This window comes from Erythrolamprus reginae, chromosome 5 (genome assembly GCF_031021105.1).
Source record: "Erythrolamprus reginae isolate rEryReg1 chromosome 5, rEryReg1.hap1, whole genome shotgun sequence".
NCBI classification, from domain to species: domain Eukaryota; kingdom Metazoa; phylum Chordata; class Lepidosauria; order Squamata; family Dipsadidae; genus Erythrolamprus; species Erythrolamprus reginae.
Genome location: NC_091954.1, coordinates 68,990,600 through 69,011,830, shown reverse-complemented (window position 1 = coordinate 69,011,830; position 21,231 = coordinate 68,990,600). Strand labels below are relative to the sequence as shown.

The window sequence follows — 21,231 nt, the reverse complement described above, 5'->3', positions numbered from 1 at the left end:
TAGAATAGAAGTGCAGATTTAGTAGAAAGTCTGACAGTGTTGAGGGAATTATTTGTTTAGTAGAGTGATGGCGTTCGGGAAAAAACTGTTCTTGTGTCTAGTTGTCTTGGTGTGCAGTGCTCTGTAGCGACGTTTTGAGGGTAGGAGTTGAAACAATTTGTGTCCAGGATGTGAGGGGTCAGTAAATATTTTACCCGCCCTCTTTTTGACTCGTGCAGTATACAGGTCCTCAATGGAAGGCAGATTGGCAGCAATTGTTTTTTCTGCAATTCTTAGCTTAGTTTAATCATTACATTATATTAGATTTACTTTCTTCACTATATAATCTTTTTTTTGTTTTATAGTGCTGCCGGTTTTTTTATGGTTCAACAGAAACAACCTTTAAGAAATCAAAACTGCCACCGTCCGACTATACAGAAATCACCTTGCAAGAGGAAATTTACTTCTTTCCAACGACGTGTGAAATTGCGTCGCAAACCATTCGATTACAGAACTACATCTCCCAAGACATCTTTCAGCCGGCCTCGCTGAGATTGGCTAGTAAGTGCGTGACATCATATGTTTTGACTCTGAGAGGTCACATGTTTGGGGTCTTCTTTGTTTAGAGTTGAGCTCGAACTTGGAAAAAAAAACAAAAAAGAGCGAGCGGCGAGCGGACTAAGAAGGAAGCGAGAGGTTTTGCTGCTGGCTACTCTGTAATCCCAGGAAAAAGCGGCAGACAGGTAAACGTCTTCACCGTGGAACTCAGTCACTGGGAACCGAGCTGAATTCCCCGAGGCCAAAAACTGTCACTGGGGGCCCCGGTGACCATTTCTATTTCAACACCTTCAGAACAACAACACTAAATGCCGTTAATCGTGAACGGCTTTGATTTGATAATTGATTTAATAGATGACACTTCTCCCATCCCCATCCTTTCGCTTTTCGCGGAAAAAGTGTTAAAGGCAATTTAATTGGGGGGGGGGGGGTTATATGCGGGCGGCTTTTTTTGTCAAATCTGCCATTACGGAACGAATAGGGAACGACTACTTTTTGATGTTGTTCATGTGGCCGGTAGAAAATGACACCAGTGCGGATTTCTTTCTTCTGTCGGTGGCGCGAGAAAGGCACACAGGCAAAGATCGGAACACCGTTAAGTGCCGTTGAACGCTTTCTTTGTGCCTCGAGAAAGGAAATGGGATTCATCAGAAGGTGGAAAACAACATGCGTGGCGGCGGATGAGGCGGCCGAAGCGGTTTTCCTTGTCGACCGTTTCTTTAAAATGCGTAAATGTGGATTTACAGCTGTCGACAAGCACAGATTACGGCGGTTTGTGAAAGCGCTGAGATTGCGTTTTATTTTAAGGGATTTTCCCCTCTATTTAGAAATTTAAAGAGATCTACCATCTACAGATTTTTGGCTTTTCCCTTCCTTTTTTTTCTCGCTTCCAAGTACTTTAGTGCAGTGTTTCCCAACCTTGGCAACTTGAAGATATTTGGACTTCAACTCCCAGAATTCCCCAGCCAGCATTCGTTGGCTGGCGAATTTTGGGAGTTGAAGTCCAGATACCTTCAAGTTGCCAAGGTTGGGAAACACTGCTTTAGTGGTTTGGGCTTTTCTATTTCTATTTGGACCCATTAGAAAGTTTTTGGCAGCAGGTTTGGGTTATTTTTGAGAGGACGCCGGGAAGTTCGTCCGTTGTTTACTCCCCCCTCACCGCCCCCAACTGCATTACAGTAACTAGAAGTGCCGTTTGGTGACCCTTCTACGTTAAGTGGCAAAGCCGCATCCCGTAAAAAGTAACCTGTGTTGTTGTGCCTTTCCCAGGCTCAACGACACATTCCCGAGAGATCAATCTCCCGGAGCGTAGAATCCCCCCTCCCCCTCATGAGGCGGTTGGCGAAGTGGCTGTTGGCTGGTCCCGCCGCTGGACTAGACCATTTGTTTCCAGAGGGGAGGACAGAAATAGCTTCAAACCCCTTTAAGCCGTCGGCGGTGTTTTTTAAAAAAAGGAGTTCGGCATAATTGCTATGAGTTAGATGAGGGAAAAGAAAAAGAAGAAAAGGAGAGGGTGAGAAAGGGGTACTAATCCAAATAAGTCTTTTCCAAGTGGATTCCCCCCCCCGAGATCTCGTAACTTCCTTCTCCATCTTGAGAACTGAAGGGGGGGGAAGGTCGCTGCTGATTGGAGCGCTCCCCCAGCTGAAGACGAAGGGAGGGAGGGAGCGCGCTTGAAAAAAAATCGCCTTCTCTAATTGGACATAAAATGAGGGGAGGCGGGGCTTGCCTACTGATCCGTCGGGGTGAAGGTGAATTGTAGGATGTGTTTGTGCTCGTGCTAGCTCGGCTGCTGGCGGCTGCTCGGGTTCGACTCGAGGCCAGTTGCATAACAGCTGGTGGCGCTGATTTGGGGTTACGAGACGGGCCTGTTCTGTTTAAGGTTTTTAAGAACTTCGTCTGTTAGGTCAGCGGGGTGCTGGCGTAAACCACAAAAGGTGTTTATCTCTGTGAACCCAAATGCCCGAGCTGCATAAGCGCACCAGAGTGCCTTTCGTCCCGTATTTATATAAATACTGTTATATCTTTGTATACCACCAATACGTACTTGACAAAATAAAATTTATTTGTTATATTTATAAATATTATTTATTTATACCTATACCTGAACCTCTTTCCAGATGGCCTGCAGGGAAACAACAGAGAAATTGCACTTATCAAGCCTCAATATAGGCTTGATCCTTAAAAACACGAAGGCAAAAGTGTAACTTAATGCAGTGTTTCCTAACCTTGGCAACTTGAAGATATTTGGACTTCAACTCCCAGAATGCCCCAGCCAGCATTCGCTGGCTGGGGAATTCTGGGAGTTGAAGTCCAAATATCTTCAAGTTGCCAAGGTTAGGAAACTCTGACTTAATCCACCAATGTCAGTTAAGTCCACGTAACACTGTTTCACTTACCGTGTGCAGAGCCATAATTTTGCAAGGCGGAAACCCTGTACATGAGCCTGACTTGTTCTTTTTAGGAAGAGTGTTTACTAAAAGAGTGTTTCCACTCTTTGAAGAGTGTTCGGAGACTGCAAATTGTGAAAAATGCAGTGGCGTGAGCTATTGTGGGGTTCTCAAGATCTGCCCACATGTCAACATCACTGTGAGCTGCACTGGTTGCCAATTGGACTCCAGGCACAATTCAAAGTGCTGGTTATGACCTACAAAGCCCAACATGGCTTAGGACCAGACTACCTACAGGACCGTCTCCTGCCTCATACATCCCATAGAGTTGGCCTTCTCCAGGTCCCGCCGGCCAGACAATGGGAAGAGTTTTATCTGTGGTGACCCCGGCCCGCTGGAAAGCTCTGAAGACCTACCTCTGCCGCAGGCTATGAGAGACAAGATTGTCTCAGGCCAATGTTGTGGATCAGTAATTGAATGAATGGGAATGATTGCATATGGGGTTTTTTTATGTTTTTATAAATAATTCTTTTAAACAATAATTAGATTTCTTTATACATATTGTTTTCATTATGTTGTATGCTGCACAGAAGTCAAATAAATAAATAATAAAAGATTGTTTGTTGACTTGATGTCCACTGTTTGGTTTTGGAAATCCCTTCAAATAATATGTTGAATTTATTTATTCGATTTTTATGCCGCCCACTCCCTAGGGCAGTGATGGCGAATCTTTTAGAGACCGAGTGCCCAAACTGCAACCCAAAACCCATTTGTTTATTGCAAGATGCCAATGCAGCAATTTATTAATTCATTATTTATTTATTAATAGGATTTATATGGGGTGAATTATATAACCTGAATAATGAGATTTTACTACCTAAAATAATGATAAACAAGGCAGAGTTCAGCTAATTGTTCTAAGAAAAACGTAATAGGTTCACTTTTATGCCCCTTCATTTTTTTCTGCTTTTGAAATACTGTATTACAACTAACAACAATTAAAAAGAAAAACACTTGTAATATTTCTTTCCCTCCCTCCCTTTCTTCCCCTTGTCTTTCCCTCCCTCCTTCCCTTTTTCCCTTCTCTCTTTGCCCCCCTCCCTCCCCCCTCTCTTTCTGTTTCTCTCCCTCTTTCCCTCCCTCCTTCTCTCCCCCCATGGAAGAAACACAATGGAATTGGGCTGGGAAAGTGGCGCGCCTGTCACTCCATGCGATAGGTTCACCAACACTGCCCTAAAGACTCTGGATGGCTCACAAGCAAAAATAAACATCAAAATCCTAAAAACCTATAAAACCAGTTAAAAACAATTAAAATTAGACCTATGCATACCATTTATGGCCGGATCTCAATGGTTTTACGATCATCAGATCAAAATTGCAGTAGAATTGTTACATCTGGTTTTCCTACATAAAGTTTTTATAAATGAATTAAAGTAATCTTGGAAGCTTCTTGTAAACCAGACAGAATATTTATTTATTTATTATTTATTAATTAATTGAACTTTTATGCTGTCCCGCTCGAGGAGTCGGGGCGGCAACATGAATCTGCTTTCCCAAAATAGTATAAAAGTAGCAAAGCTTTGTATTATAAAATACATATTTTTTTTCCTTCCATTCAATCATTCAATTTCTCAGACTAGGTGAGTCGCTGCAGGGTTTTCAATCAAGGTTCTTCAGAAATTGTTTGCCTCCCTCTTTCCCAGGTTGAGAGAAAGTGATTGGCCAAGGTCACGTAGCTAATTTAGTATCCAAGGTGAAAGTAGAATTCACAGTCTCAGTCTCCAGCCCCATGGTTTGACCACAACATTAAACTGGCTCTCCAGTTGAAATTATTTATTTATTTCAGTTATTTATTATATTATATTTATTGTATTATTTATTTATTTCAATTATTTATTTATTTATTTATTGGATTTGTATGCCGCCCCTCTCCGTAGACTCGGGGCGGCTAACAACAGTAATAAAAACATCGTGCAAATCCAATACTAAAAACAACTAAAATACCCTTATTATAAAACTAACATCCATACAAACAAACATACCATGCATAAATTATAAAGGCTTAGGGGGAAAGAATGTCTCAATTCCCCCATGCCTGACGACAGAGGTGGGTTTTAAGGAGCTTACGAAAGGCACGGAGGGTGGGGGCAATTCTAATCTCTGGGGGGAGTTGATTCCAGAAGGTCGGGGCCACCACAGAGAAGGCTTTTCCCCTGGGCCCCGCCAAGCGACATTGTTTTGTTGACGGGACCCGGAGAAGGCCCACTCTGTGGGACCTAACCGGTCGCTGGGATTCGTGCGGCAGAAGGCGGTCTCGTAGATACCCTGGTCCGGTGCCATGAAGGGCTTTATAGGTAATGACCAACACTTTGAATTGTGACCGGAAACTGATCAGCAACCAATGCAGACTGCGGAGTGTTGGTGTTACATGGGCATTTTGGGGGAAGCCCATGATAGCTCTCGCAGCTGCATTCTGCACGATCTGAAGTTTCCGAACACTTTTCAAAGGTAGCCCCATGTAGAAATTAAAGAGTCATAAAATGTATATTTTTATAATTGGCATAATTTGTCTTTATTTTTAAGATATTTTTTATCCTGCCTTTATTATTTTTATAAAAACCACAAGGCAGAAATATTTCTTCCTCCTCCTATTCTACCACCACTACCACCCTGTTAGGTGAGTCACTTGCCCAAAATCATCCAGATGGTTTTCATGCCGGAGGCAGGACTATATCTCATGGTTTCCTGGTTTTTAGTCAGGTGCCTTAACTGCTATATCAGACCACCTATCAATTATTTAATTTGACTCATGGTGAAATACACAACAGTAAATATTGCACTAATTATCCATTATTTTGTTATTGTATATAATATCTATATTATATAAAAGGAGTCTTCAGAGAGGGGCGGCATACAAATCTAAATAATAAAAAAATAAAAATTATAAATTTTTATAGTTTTCATGATTGATCTGTTTAATATTTGGATGAGAAACCAGTGGGAAATTCTAGCACTATATATTATTCTGGAGCACTGAAAACACCGGTAGCGTGACAAGAACTCACTAAAGCTTTGACACCAAGAAAACTATTGCGTGTCCATAAAGTCACAGGAGTTGAGCACTATTGGAAAAAGACTTTACTTTTTTTTTTTTTGAGCAACAAAGAAAAAAATACAATTGCTTCCTCTTAAGGAGTTATACCGTATATTTTTGTCCCAGGAAAGAAAGATCAGCGTTCCAGAGCTAACTTGAGATAAATATGAAGAAGTAGAATTAGACAAACTTAAAGGAAGTAAACATCTTTTGTTCCTGTAATTTTACTTAATTTCGTTAATGATTATAAGGGGACTGTACTAATTCTGTGCAATATTTGGTACGTGACAGCAAGCTACCTAAGATAATATTTTCACAAAAAACTACAGTGGGAGTAAAGAGGCATGGAATTGATTAGTGAGGTTTATTGTTTTAATTCTGTAGTGAAGTAATTTAGAATGCTTTAGGCCAGTGATGGCGAACCTATGGCATGGGTGGCATGCGGAGCCATATCTGCCATTGCCCTAGCTCAGCTCCACTGTGCATGTGTGTGCAGGCCAGCTGATTTTTCGCCCTCACAGAGGCTCTGGAAGGGCGTTTTTTGCTTCCAGAGAGCCTCCCAGGGGATGAAGGAGGGCGTTTTTACACTCCCCCAGCTCCAGGGTAGCCTTTGGAGCCTAGGGAGGGCGAAACACGAGTCTACTGGGCCCACCAGAAGTTGGGAAACAGGCTGTTAACCAACCTTCAGAGAGCCTCCAGGAAGCAGGGGAAGCTGTTTTTGCCCTACCCAGGCATTGAATTATGGGTGTGGGCACTCATGCATTATTATTATTATTATTATTATTTATTATTATTATTATTATTATTATTATTATTATTATTATCATTATCATTATTATTATTATTTAGATTTGTATGCCGCCCCTCTCCAAAGACTCGGGGCGGCTCACAACAGTAATACAAAAACGATATAACAGTGAGACAAATCTAATATTAAAACAAAACATATCTAAAACCCCAACAATTTAAAACCATACAACACATACATACCAAACATAAAATATAAAAGCCTGGGGGAGGATGTCTCAGTTCCCCCATGCCTGGCGATAAAGGTGGGTCTTGAGTAATTTGCGAAAGACAAGGAGGGTGGGGGCCGTTATAATCTCCGGGGGGAGTTGATTCCAGAGGGCCAGGGCCGCCACAGAGAAGCTCTTCCCCTGGGGCCCGCCAAGCGACATTGTTTGGTCGACGGGACCCGGAGAAGGCCAACTCTGTCGGACCTTATCGGCCGCTGGGATTCGTGCGGTAGAAGGCTTTTCCGGATGTATTCTGGTCCAATGCCATGTAGGGCTTTAAAGGTCATTACCAACACTTTGAATTGTGACCGGAAACCGATCAGCAGCCAGTGCAGGCCACGGAGTGTTGCAGAAACGTGGGCGAATCTAGGGAGCCACACGATGGCTCTCGTGGCCGCATTCTTAGCATGCGTCCACACTCTTTCGGCACCCAAGGGGAAAAAAGTTCACCATCACTGCTTTTAGGCTATCCGCATTCTTTCTACCATAATCATTAAACTGAAACTAATTTGCTTGTCATGAAGGGTTTTAAATGTAACAGTTAACAAACTTAATTAAGGCCAGAAATCTACTGGCAATCAATACAATGCCTTCAGGAATAGTATTATTCTTACTTGGAATAAGAACTGGTTTGGAAAAGCAAGTCATCTTCTACCCAGATATACTTGAGCTAAAGCAACACTGACCTATTTCAACCATCACTTTAACATAATAAATATGTGCTTTGGATGTTTTGTTAGCCCGTGGTTTATTCAATAACTGTAGTTTTAAAAACCATTGGTAAATGTTACGTCTAAAAGCACATTTATGATAGAGTACTTTTAAGTAAAGATTGTTTTCTTAATTTCATGAAATTTCTACAACTGTGGGGTAATGGTTGTCATGTCTTCCAGAAAGAAACACACTTATCTAGTTCAGTCTGTTGATTACTGACATTAACCATGTCTAACATATTAACATAGTTTCAGATTCACAGGATTTCGTTGTGTTCGGGTTAATGCAGCAAGTGTGTTAAACTGAGAAGGAACTTCCATTTTGATAATTCAGAAATTACAGGAATGAAAAACCTAAATAGAATTGTTACAATCTGCATGGGTTGAAGAGGATAGGACTTCTGAATCTTTCCTCTTATGCTTATCTACCTTGCCTCAATTGTTGGATGGCTGCCAGTGATCATTAATACACCAACAGTCCCAATTATAGGCTTCTAAAATATTTGGGATTACTATTTCATATTTATTTTTCCTCAGATCATAGTTTTAATAACAAATAAGTAAGCACAGTTAACCTCGTGTCTAAATTCACTACAGCCTACTTAAGAAAATCTTCAAAAGTTACAACACAAATGTTTCTCACGTATCTTCACTAATTCTGTTGATAATATTTTTTCTACAATACTAAATACAGTCAAAATGAATTATCTGTAATTGCTAAAGCCCTGTTAGCTTTACTGAACTAGGCATTTTGTCAAGAGAATTCTGTAGGGTTTCTTTGTCTTTCTCTCTTCCAGTTTTCCCACCAAAAATCTATAAAGAAAAATTACTAGTGTCATTAAATAGTGAGCCCAGTGTGAGAATGAAAATGTTTGGATACAAAACTGTCCTGATCTCGCTTCTGTATATCCTATTTTTATGGCTATTAAACATACTGTATATGCAAACAGCTCTTTATAGCTAAAGTGAAAGTGATGCTTGTGAGGATGAAGTTGCAAGCAATTCTCCCTTCCCAAAACACCTGTGTGTAATGGTATTTAATCTCCCTTCAAAGATTTTTCATTCATTTTAAAGAAATATCAGGATTGGTTAGTTTAACAAAATAGCCTTAAGACAGAAGATTTTAGTTTAGATAAATTGTTTGCTCCTTTTGACTAAGTAAAACTATAGTCCTATAGGTCCGTTGGCCGCCTCCAGGCTGGTGGCGGTTGCGGTGGCACCGGGAGCACCGCAGGACATGGGGGATCCTGGCGGCAGTCAGGGGGAGTGGGGTGGCGAGCGGGCACACAAGGAGGATGCGCCCCCCCCTCCCGCTCCCCATTGCCCAGCGTGCCCCGCGTTGTCGTGGGGCATGATGCACTTCTGGGAGGTGAGCGAGCGGCTTCCCCATTTAAAAGGGGCGGAGGGCCGCTCGCCTCCCTATTTTGACGCGCTGCCACCAGCATGGCCTGGCTGGCACCCACCCGCCCTCGCTCCCTCTACGTAGCGTGATCAAGAGGTCACCATAGGGGGCTGAGTAGGAATTTTTGGCAGTCGTAATGCTTTTAGTTCGACCGTTTTTTCGCCTACTCCACACTATGGGAGCAGAGACGCAGATAGGGGGTGTCCAGCATGCTCTAGTTTTAATTAGGTTAATTCGGCAATCTATTCGACATTTAATTTCTCCTTGTCCCTCTGGTCACGGGGAAGCGGTAAAGGGTGGAAAATGGGAAGTTCAGCAACTGTGTGATCTTCTTTGGGTACCTTTTGGAAGGTGAACGGCTGCTCCCCGACATGGCTACAGGGGCTGACCGGCTCGGGTATGGAGGGGAGAGGCCATTGGGGCTCACCCACCGCACGCCCAGAGTTGAGTATCTGGGTGGGTGAGCCTCCCCACATGCAAGGGCGTGGCAGGGAGCAAAGGAGGGAGGTCAAGTTCAAGTTCAAGGGGACCTCCCACTTTTGCTCAGCAGGAGGCTTCGCCCAGAGTTGCTCAGAAAATTTGGATTGATGTTTCCGCCCTCTTTGTCTTACCTCTGCAGGTCCTGTTTGATTATAATAAATGTGACCCATTTTATGACCCATTTTCTGTGTCCGTGTGCTTACTCCGCGTCCACCGCAATGCATGGATGACCAAATGTTTTACTTAGTGTATTCATGTCCTTGTAGTCTGAAATATTTTTTAAATATCTATTTTTAGCACCAAGAAGATATTCATCACTTCTCCATGATTTCATGAACAGTTGATGTAACCATGGTACTAATACTGGGGCGCAGATTGAACAGAGGGGATAGTCGAGTCCAAGAATCCCCAGTCACCAAGCGTAAAGTTTTTGAAATGGACCCAAAGTCTTTATCAGGCCATGAGTTCTTTGATTTTTCTTCTGGATCGTCCCATGCCGAAAGCATACTTCAGATCTTCAATGAATTTCGTGATAGTCGCTTGTTCACAGATGTAATAATCTGTGTTGAAGGCAAAGAATTTCCTTGTCATCGTGCCGTTCTTTCAGCTTGCAGCAGCTACTTCAGAGCTATGTTTTGCAATGATCACAGAGAAAGTCGGGAGATGTTGGTAGAAATTAATGGAATTTTTGCTGAAGCCATGGATTGCTTTTTGCAATATGTATACACAGGCAAAGTAAAAATCACCACGGATAACGTGCAATACCTGTTTGAAACGTCAAGCCTCTTTCAAATAAATGTTTTGCGTGATGCATGTGCTAAGTTCCTAGAAGAGCAGCTAGATCCTTGTAACTGTCTAGGAATTCAACGTTTTGCTGATACACACTCTCTGAAAACACTTTTTACAAAATGCAAAACTTTTGCATTGCAAAATTTTGAGGATGTGGCCCAGCATGAAGAATTTCTTGAGCTTGGAAAAGATGAACTTATTGATTACATCTGCAGTGATGAACTGGTAATAAGCAAAGAGGAAATGGTATTTGAAGCAGTTATGCGCTGGGTTTACCGGGCTGTGGAATCCAGGCGCTCAGTTCTACAAGAAATTCTCACACATGTGAGGCTGCCTTTGTTACATCCTAACTACTTTGTTCAGACAGTGGAAGTAGATCAGTTGATCCAAAACTCACATGAATGTTACCAGTTGTTGCATGAAGCACGAAGGTACCATGTCCTGGGAAATGAAATGATGTCTTCGAGAACTAGACCACGAAGGTAAGATGATCTGCGGAGTAGCTGTCTGTTGCATTCCAGAATAATTTTGTTCATCTAACAACATTATTGTTTGATTTGCACACTGGAAAAAGCAAGTGTGTATACTGCTCAGTCACTACCACTTATAGTAATTATCTGTGCTGAAGGGAATAATTAAGTAGACCTAGAAAATACTTTCATGGTTGTCTGATGTTATGTGTTAATTGAAAAACCTAACTATTTATCAAATCATATATCAAGATGGCCCCTTTATTATTAGGAGTACAGTGTTCCCTCGATTTTCACGGGGGATGCGTTCTGAGACCGCCCGCGAAAGTCGAATTTCCGCGAAGTAGAGATGCGGAAGTAAATACACTATTTTTGGCTATGAACAGTATCACAAGCCTTCCCGTAACACTTTAAACCCCTAAATTACAATTTCCTATTCCCTTAGCAACCATTTAGATTATTACCATGTTTATTTATTAAAGTTTATTAAAATATATACTAAAGGCGGATGAAAGTTTGGCGATGACATATGATGTCATCGGGCGGGAAAAACCGTGGTATGGGGGGAAACCCGTGAAGTATTTTTTAATTAATATTTTTGAAAAACCGTGGTATAGACTTTTCACGAAGTTCGAACCTGCGAAAATCGAGGGAACACTGTATATCCTGATTTGCAGATCTTGCAAAATGGGAATGGGGGTATGCAACCTCATTATTCAGCCTATAATTCTCATGATTGCTGTTTGCTACTCACGTTGTCCTATGTGAGCCACAGTCCAAAAAACCTAGAGAGTGCCAGGTTTAGTTTATTATTGTCACTGGTGGAAAGAATCAAGCTGGCATTGCTTGGTTGCTCAATTCTATTCGCATATACTGTATATTGACTTAAATTCATTCTGTCTAATTGTTTACTTATGAACTGAGTCAGTACTATCAGTCAGTAAAGGTGTATATCTGGAAATCATCAGGTTGCTTAACATTGTTTTCAAATGTGTATGTGGATTAGGAAGAGTTTTTCTTGCCTCACTACTTAGTTAATGTGAGACTCTTTTCCAAATACTTATTTTAGTGGGCAAGTCTTGTTCTTAAATATAATGTTTCAATCAATTTTAAGTACAGTACTCTTGCAAAAATTTTAAGTATTTAAAGTATAAATATATTTTGTTTTTAGATCAACTGGTTACTCTGAAGTTATAGTTGTTGTTGGAGGTTGTGAGCGTGTTGGGGGATTTAATTTGCCATATACAGAATGTTATGACCCAATGACAGGAGAGTGGAAATCCCTGGCAAAATTACCAGAATTTACAAAATCTGAGTATGCAGTTTGTGCTTTGAGGAATGACATCCTTGTTTCAGGTAGCAATTTTATATTATTTATGGGGGGAGGTGTAATAGAAAAATTACTATTATTTTAAAGAACATGTCTTTTTAATTATGATATTTGATTTATAAGATGCACAGACATTTCCACCCACTCAAAAATATGCTAATATTTATTTTACTATCTATTTGTGCATTGGAGAGTAGCTCAATAAAGTGAACGTACAGGTGACTTGTGTATCTATTTCTGAATAACTCTGAAAAGACTTTGTCATTTCTATATGTTGATTTCAGTTATAGAGAATGTACAACTTCCAGTGTAATCTGTATATCTGGTCTGGTTTCCACTGAAATATTATTCCAGAAAATGTTCTTTGATTATATCCATTACTCTATGGTATTTAAAGTATATGAGTGTTTTGCATTTTATTTTTAGTAGTGTAAGCTAGAGTTTTGCAAAACATTTCATGTTGAAAGGTTTTGCATTTGAGGTAGTCATTTTGAATACTGTGGCAGCATTTTGTATTCAAAACAGATGTTTTAAGCTGAAATATTTCCAAAATGGTCAAAGCAACATATCTAGCTTGAAAGAATTATTTCAGATTCATAGCAGAGCATTTCAAACTTCAAACATTTGACACTCAGAAAAACAGTTTTGTACACTTCTACTTGTAACATAGTAATGCATTTCCCACAATTAGAGCCAACAGTGACAGTACTTATACAATAATAATCAATTCTTTTTTTTCCAATAAGGTGGAAGAATCAATAGCCGCGATGTGTGGATTTATAATTCTCAACTTAATATTTGGATCAGAGTTGCTTCCCTAAATAAAGGGAGGTGGCGTCATAAAATGGCTGTTCTCCTTGGTAAGGTAAGTATCTTTATTAAATTTACAATTTCTGAAATATAATTACAATAAAACATTCACCCAAAATCACATTGAATTCTCTGTCTTCAGGTGACATTTACTGTTGAAACATGTCATTTTAACATTGGGATTTGTTGATAGGCATTGTATGTATTACATTTGATGCACAGTTGCTATAAAAAATGGCTTTCTCAAATGTTAGGCTTTTCTTATTTATAATAAGGAGTCTAACTTATATCTTATTATAATACACATACACACACACACACACTTTTTAATAGCTAAAGGCAGAAACAAAATATTAAAGATAATGAAATAAAACAACATATTGAATAACATCAAGATAGTCAGCAAGATGGTAATTAAGTTATAAATAATGGAAAAAAATTGTGCTTCATGTTTTCTGTTTTCTGCTGCTGCACAATATTTGATATAGTCCAAGTTGAAGTTATGTGAAGTGTTGTATGTTCTTCCTGGATACTGATGAAGCAGGAAGTAAGATGGGCAAATACATTTTGTGTTGGGATCTTAAGATATTTTCTGATTATAATATCAATACTAATACATTAATTAGTATATATTATACTAATATACTAATATTAGTATATTAATTAGTATTATTACTAATACTAATACATTAATTAGTATATATTATACATATATATATGTGTGTGTGTGTGTATATATATATATATACAGAGCTGGGAGGATTCAGATCTGATGGGACTAATTGCTAGCTCTCTGCTTTACAATGCTTTCTGGCGACGTTTCGACGAGGTCCCACTCGTCATCTTCAGACTGGTGCTTCTGTCCTTGTTCTAGGGTGAACACTTTTGTCGCCAGGCGTGGGGATAATTACCATCTTTCCCCCTTTTTTCTTATGTCTTTGGCCTTACTGTATGATAGATTAGGTTGAATGTGTATGACTGCATAGTTAGGGTTTTTATTATGTTATTAATGCCTTCTTAAATAAATTTAATTTTATTATTAGATTTGTAATGTATTGTATTACTGTTTTGCTGTGAGCCGCCCCGAGTCTTCGGAGAGGGGCGGCATACAAATCTAATAAACTGTAAACTAGAAGGATAATATTTTAATGATATGCTGATAATATTTTTACATGTTCTAACAGGTGTATGTGGTTGGAGGATATGATGGGCAAAATCGTCTGAGTAGTGTGGAGTGTTATGACTCTTTTTCCAATCGATGGACAGAGGTGGCTTCACTTAAAGAAGCTGTCAGTTCTCCAGCAGTTACAAGCTGTGTGGGCAAACTGTTCGTGATTGGTGGAGGTCCAGATGATAATACATGCTCTGATAAGGTTTGGTATTTGAATTAACATTTCTCACATTAATAATATTTTAAAATGTATTTTTAAACTACGTGTGTACACCTGTGGAAGTAAATAACCCTGCATAAAGTGCAGAAAATTAGATAAGGCTGTAAAGCACTGCTTAGCAGTATATAAGTCTAAGTGCTATCGCTATTTAGTCATAGTCCCTCCATAAAGTCAGATGACTCTGATTAATGTTAACTTCTGAGCTCATTTTTGAAAATAATGTTAGTTAAGACTATTTTGTTCCATTCTGTAGTTGTAAATCAAGGCTGTTCCTTTTTAATTATAATGTTTAATTACCTTTAGTGTCCAATTTTTAAAATCTTAATTAAAAAAACTCTTATTTCAAATTTATCTGGACTCTTGGTCTGTTTGGAACTTTCTAAAATCAAAATTTTAATCATGATGTTTATTGGTTGTTTAACTTGTAGTTAAAATTTTGTTTTGCTGAGTCTTATTTTTGAATTATTATATAAAATAATACATTTTAAACACTTTGCAGCTATCATTAAATGATGTTGGTTTAAAGGGAATTTTTTTAACAGGAGTACAACTACTAAGGACAATATTTTTTTTGCTATTTTACTCTTGGGTGATTAGGTAACGGCAGCATCATGACTGTGAAGGGGGAAAACAGGTTGCCAAGGCAGATTTATGCTGTGGTTCAATATTTATAAATCCTTATGGCCGGTTAGGTCCCACAGAGTTGGCCTTCTCTAGGTCCCATCAACCAAACAATGTCACTTGGTGGGGCCTAGGGGAAAAGCCTTGTCTGTGGGGGTGCCAGCCCTCTGGAATCAGCTCCCCCCAGAGATTCGTACTGCCCCCACCCTCCTCGCCTTCCGCAAGACCCTTCCCCCTGGGCTTATAAAATTTATGCATGGTATATCTGTATGTATGATTGGTTTTTCTTAAATTGGGTTTTTTTAAATTACCTTTAATATTAGATTTGTTTATATTGTCTTTTTTACTGTTGTTAGACGCCCTGAGTCTGCGGAGAGGGGCGGCATACAAATCTAATAAATAAATAATAAATAAATAAATAAGAGCCTCAAGACCCATCTATGTCACCAGGCTTGGGGCAATTAGACCTTGCCCCTCTGACCAGTAACTGTAATGTATGGTGTGATTGGACTGTATGATTGCGTATTACGCTAGGGTTTTTAGTTGTATTTTAAATTATTAGATTTGGGCTACATGCTTATGTTTGTATCTATTCTGTGAGCTGCCCCAAGTCTTCGGAGAGGGGCGGCATACAAATCTAAATGATAATGGTGATGATGATGATTATATTATTATTATTATTATTATTATTATTATTATTATTATTATTATTATTATTATTATTATTTATGCTGTGGGTCAGACAGGCAGACCGTCCTTATCCACATCCCCAGGCCAAAATATTTACCTTTCAGAATTTCACAAGTTAAGGAAACTATGTGTTATCATATGCTGAAACTGACGTGCTTTCAAGTTTATATACTGCTCAAAAAAATGAAGGGAACACTCAAATAACACACCCTAGATCTGAATGAATGAAATATTCTCAGTGTTGCTTCCTAAGTGGACAGTTTGATTTCACAAACGTTTGATTTATTTGGGTGTTATATTCTGTTGTTTAAGTGTTCCCTTTATTTTTTTGAGCAGTGTATTTTAAAATGTAAGTTTAGCTATGTTGGATCCAGATAGCATTGCTGTGGAACTGGCAGCAGAGTCAGACAGCAAGGAGGCTGGGCAGGAACACGGGCCAGTGTCTGAGGCAGAGATCCAGCTCCGGCCCTCTAGGAGGTCTGTGCTGACTCCGGAGCCGACGTGAGCGAGTCAGAGCAACAGGGGGATTCTGTTCCCAATACACGCAGGTGCAGAGCTGCCAGAAGGCAAGAACAATTACGGAGGAAAAGGACTACTTGGGAGTGAGGCTTGGAAATGTGCTCGTTGCAGGAAGCAACTTGGTTCAATTAGCGTCTCAGCAACTTAGTTCTGACTCTGTGTTCTGTTTGGCCTTTCAAAGCTCCTTGCCCATTAGGCCCATTAGGCAGCATTCAAGAGAGATATTGGTTGGTTTTTTGTTGGTTTTTTTAAATAAATTTTTATTGATTTTTAAAAGTTTACATAAAACAAACATATAACAGAGATATTGGTTGGTGATACCAGCCTTCTTCCGAAAGACTTTGGTAGACTTCTGTTGGACAAATTAACATTGTTTGGGAGTTATTACTGCTGGGAATAAAATAAGTTTTTGGGGACTGTGGTTTACTATTTATCAGGAAGCCTAGGTCAGAACAAGCATGCTGAATAACAATTAATTTTTAAGAAAGCTTGCTAGAGAATGTGAGATAGGAACAAGTACAAATCAAGGGAAAAGCAAATCTCATTCTTCTCAGAATAAACTGATTTATTAAAATATTCAAGGTACATTTTTATTTTTAAACAATTATACTTACTAAACCAAAAAGAAAGTACACAAATTTTATAATGTCTTATGGTAAATGAAAGATAACCTTTGATTTGCTCATAATTTATTACATCACTTAGTGAATCATGTTAAAAATCAAAGAAAGCAGAATTTATAAGCATTATATAAAATATCAGAAATGTGCAAAAAACTAGCATGTATTTCCTTCTTTTAAGGTTCAGTCATATGATCCCGATACTAATTCTTGGCTCCTTCGTGCAACAATCCCCATTGCGAAGAGATGTATTACAGCTGTGTCATTAAACAATCTCATTTATGTTGCTGGAGGACTCACAAAAGTGATATATTGCTATGATCCAGTTGAAGATTATTGGATGCATGTGCAGAACACATTTAGCAGACAGGTAACATCAAAGCACTTAAAAGGCTCATATGTACAATTAAAAATGTGTTGACATAAAATGACTAAGTACAAAATTAGGAAAGTTTTTTATTTCTACGATACATGTTTACTTTTTTATGAAATTGATACTGGAGCATTGGGCTTGTATTCCGAATGGCAAAATGAATTTTGTCATCAGGCTAACTTATACAGTACATCACTTACAGAAGTAAGCAGGTTTTTCCAATATAGATCTCTCCAAATATACTGGATTTATTGGCTAGCATCAGAATTTTGATGAGAAACTATAGAAGTCCAATATATTTGGAGAGCACAAAAATGGGGAAATTTGGTTTAAATGTGTAATTCAGCATAAGAATACAGTAGAACCCCGACTTACGAGACTAATTGGTTCCAGAAGGAGGCTCGTAAGTCGGAACGCTCGTATGACGAAACATTGTTTCCCATAGGAAACAATGTAAAGTCAATTAATCCGTGCAACAACAAAAAAAAACCGCTGCCGCCGAACGTGGAAGTTAGCGTTCGGCTTCAGGAGACAGCTGCGAAGCGGCGCGGGTGTTTTAAAACGTCGCAGCCGGCCTGGGGGGCTCGGGCTTTGGACTGAGCTTGATACTTGAAGGTTTTCATTAAAAAAATTGATTGATTTAGAATTTGCCCATATCGATTAAGAGGCAGAAATACTTCTTAGAAAGCATGATACAAAAGTTTATTGACAGGGAATATATAGCTAGCACAAGCTTAAGAAAAGAAATTTACAAAATAATAATTTAGTACATTTCTATCCAAATAAATATTATATAATTTTACTCTTTCTCTTTTTGATCTGATGATCAGGAAAACTGTGGCATGTCTGTCTGTAATGGGAAAATCTATATCCTTGGTGGAAGAAGAGAAAATGGTGAAGCCACAGATACTATTCTTTGTTATGACCCTGCAACAAGTATCATTACTGGAGTAGCTGCCATGCCCAGACCAGTATCATACCATGGCTGTGTGACTATTCACCGATACAACGATAAGAAGAATTTTTGAGTATGAAATCAGGTTCACATTATTGTCAGAATTTGTAGGATTCATTTTAAGAACAGGAAAGCAGCCTTTTCCAAAGTGTCATCTGGAAAGAAACATGCATGTTTAAAGTCTGATTGTTAAATATTTCCCATAGTTATGATTTCTAATTTCTTCTGAAATCATTAACAGTTAATGTTACTAAATAGATCATGCTCATGTCCATACTGTATTTTTTTCAAGTTTATTTCAAATAGTTTCACCTGCATTTTTCATATTTTCAATGTGATATAAGTACTGTTTACTGCCAATGTGAAAAATTGACTTTATATATGATTTATGTGTAAATGGCTTAATGTTTGTCCTTTATTTTCTTTCATTAATTCAATTTATAGTACCACTATTATTAGAGTAATTTTTAAAATATTTTAAAATAATATATGCCAATGTTGTCTTGCATCATCATGAAAGACTTCATCAGAAAGCATATTAAAAATATTTAGGTCCATCTGTATATAGAATAACTCTGTTAAAGCGATGTTTCATTATTATTATTTTTGTATGTGGTATGTGACTATTTTTCATTTTACTTCTAAATGAGACCTTAAAACATCTTTGTTACTTTTTAAATCTTCAGAATTTCCATCTGAAATTAAGTATAGTAAAGATCATGTCATAGTTGTCCATTAGAAGCCCAAAGAACTGAGGATGAGGATTAAACTCTGCCTCAGTGTATTGGGTTTCAGTATTGTTCCCAATTTGGTAAATAACAACTTTAGATTTCAAAAAATTCAATAGTAAGGAGCCTTTGTTTAAGATACAGTTAAACCAATGAATAAGCAGTTGATTAATCATTGTCTTCTATTAAAGAATAAAAACAACTGCCATGTACCTGTTATTAATATTTTTCCAGGTAGCATCTCTGTTGACATGCATCATTTTCTGAATTCTGTTTTTTTCCTTTAACATACCCTGTACAACTTGAATAAATTTGACATATTATAGTGTAGAAGATGCATATTAAAACATGATTTCTATGTGTGAAAATGATAAGTATACATGTTACCAGCACTTTTGTGTTATGTAATGCTGTGATCAGTAGTTGTATGATAAGCATTTACAGTACAAGAACATGTTTTACAAGGAAAATTATGCCGTTTTGTACATCATTGTTTGTTTCCTGAATATTTTCCACATAATTATTACACTGCTGTGAATATTATGAATTTTCCTTGGATATTCTCACATAGGTAAGTTATGTATTTTTTTTTACATCTCAATTTTTATATCTGATCATGTTCAGCCAACATACATTTGCTTGACTAGACTGTAAGCTTAATCTACCACATATAATAACGTTTAACCTTAGCAGGAACTGAGTAAAACAAGTTTCCCTGAAAAATATGCCTGATTAAATAATTCTAATTGATTATCAAGCAGTTATTATATACAATGTAACATTTCTGGTGCCTTGGAATCTTATATAAGTGTACATTCATCAAATGTTTTATTAAGGATAATGCTCAAAAATATTTACTGAGTGCTTTTTCATAGATATTCATGTATTTACAGTAGATGCCTTTAAATACTTTCAGCATTGGCTATACAGTACTTCCATTATTGGAAGCACTTGTGCTGCTGTGCAGATTATACATGTTTTAATATTTCAATAATATATGAATTAACAGTTCAATGAATTTGATTTCTGTGACTAGAGAAATCCAATTAAGTCTTTTTATTCCAGCAGTAGGAGAAGAATAGATTTTTATTGAAGTCAATGGGGTTGTTCTCCCTCTTGACTTCATTGGGAAGGTATACAATTAGTGAAAATAAATGCAATGCATTTCACCAGTAAAATGAAAAATATATTAATGTAAAGCTGGTTAACCTGTTTCCTTTAAATCTCCTTTTGCAACCCATAAAACTGGCCACTGTTTATGAAAAATGAGAGCAATTTTTTTTGCCATTTCAAGGCAAAAGCAAACAAAAACTATGCAGTTTTGTATAGAAATTCCAATAAAAGTTAAAAATTAGGAACTCCATGAATTCCCTTAAAACATCCTCTTGTCCAAATATGAGAATTGTTCCCCTGATTTGTAACCCTTTATTCCTTTATCCTACAAAATCCATTTTAGTGTGACCCCTTGATCATCAAAATTGCTACTTTTGCATCAAATATATCACTTGGCAACAGAAGTTTGTTTAAAAAATGTCAAATAATCCATATTTTGAATGTACAAAATTAAATGGCTGAACCAACTAGATGAAACAAATTATCAGGCTTTTTCCCTTGGCATCTATTTTTGAAAAGTTCCATTTAAAAATGAGGCATACCTAGTAGATATGGTATGATAATGGTATGAGTAACTCTTCTCGGCATGTTTGCTTGCTTATTTTCAGCTATAATGAAGATTTTTTTTGTCCTTTAAAAATTCCTGTTTATATTTATGAATGAATCAAGTTGCAGTTATCTGTTTGAAAATGTCAACTAATGTATATCACTTGTTATACAGTTTGATAGATCATGCCAAATAAATTTTGCTTGTCATCTACAGGAAATTTGCCCTATTTTACATTTTGGTTATTTCTTCTTTCATTTTGCATGCTTACTGTTTTGCTTAAATCCACTCAATGCAATTCAAAGGGGGAACAGAGGCAGGGGAGAAAAATCACCACCTACATTGATAATTATATATATTAATAAGAATCACTACAGGTCTATAGTTTTCTTGATTTTATTGCAAAAAATTTCCACTGAAAAAAGTTAGGATTCTTAATAAACCTTAAATAAATCTTAATCTAACAATTTATCTCCTGATCTGCAGTTTATAGGTAACCCTCAATTTAAAACAGTTCATCTAGAAGAGGGGGGTCAAACTCGCATGATCACGCGGCATTAACATTTTGCACAACTTTTTTCCCCTTCGCTAAACTGGGAGTGGCCAGCATGCAATGCATCTGGCCAATGGGCTGGGAGTTTGA

General features: G+C 38.0%; 1 protein-coding gene across 1 annotated transcript; it reads left to right on the top strand.

Moving 5' to 3' along the window:
* The first annotated feature begins 634 nt into the window (after positions 1-634).
* KLHL24 (kelch like family member 24) lies at positions 635-20,808 on the top strand. Its single transcript, XM_070752979.1, has 7 exons — positions 635-722; positions 9,930-10,903; positions 12,063-12,247; positions 12,968-13,086; positions 14,216-14,404; positions 17,054-17,242; positions 18,076-20,808. Exons 2-7 carry the CDS (start codon positions 9,984-9,986, stop codon positions 18,271-18,273), a joined length of 1,800 nt encoding a protein of 599 aa, XP_070609080.1. The 5' UTR covers positions 635-722; positions 9,930-9,983; the 3' UTR covers positions 18,274-20,808.
* Positions 20,809-21,231: the final 423 nt, after the last annotated feature.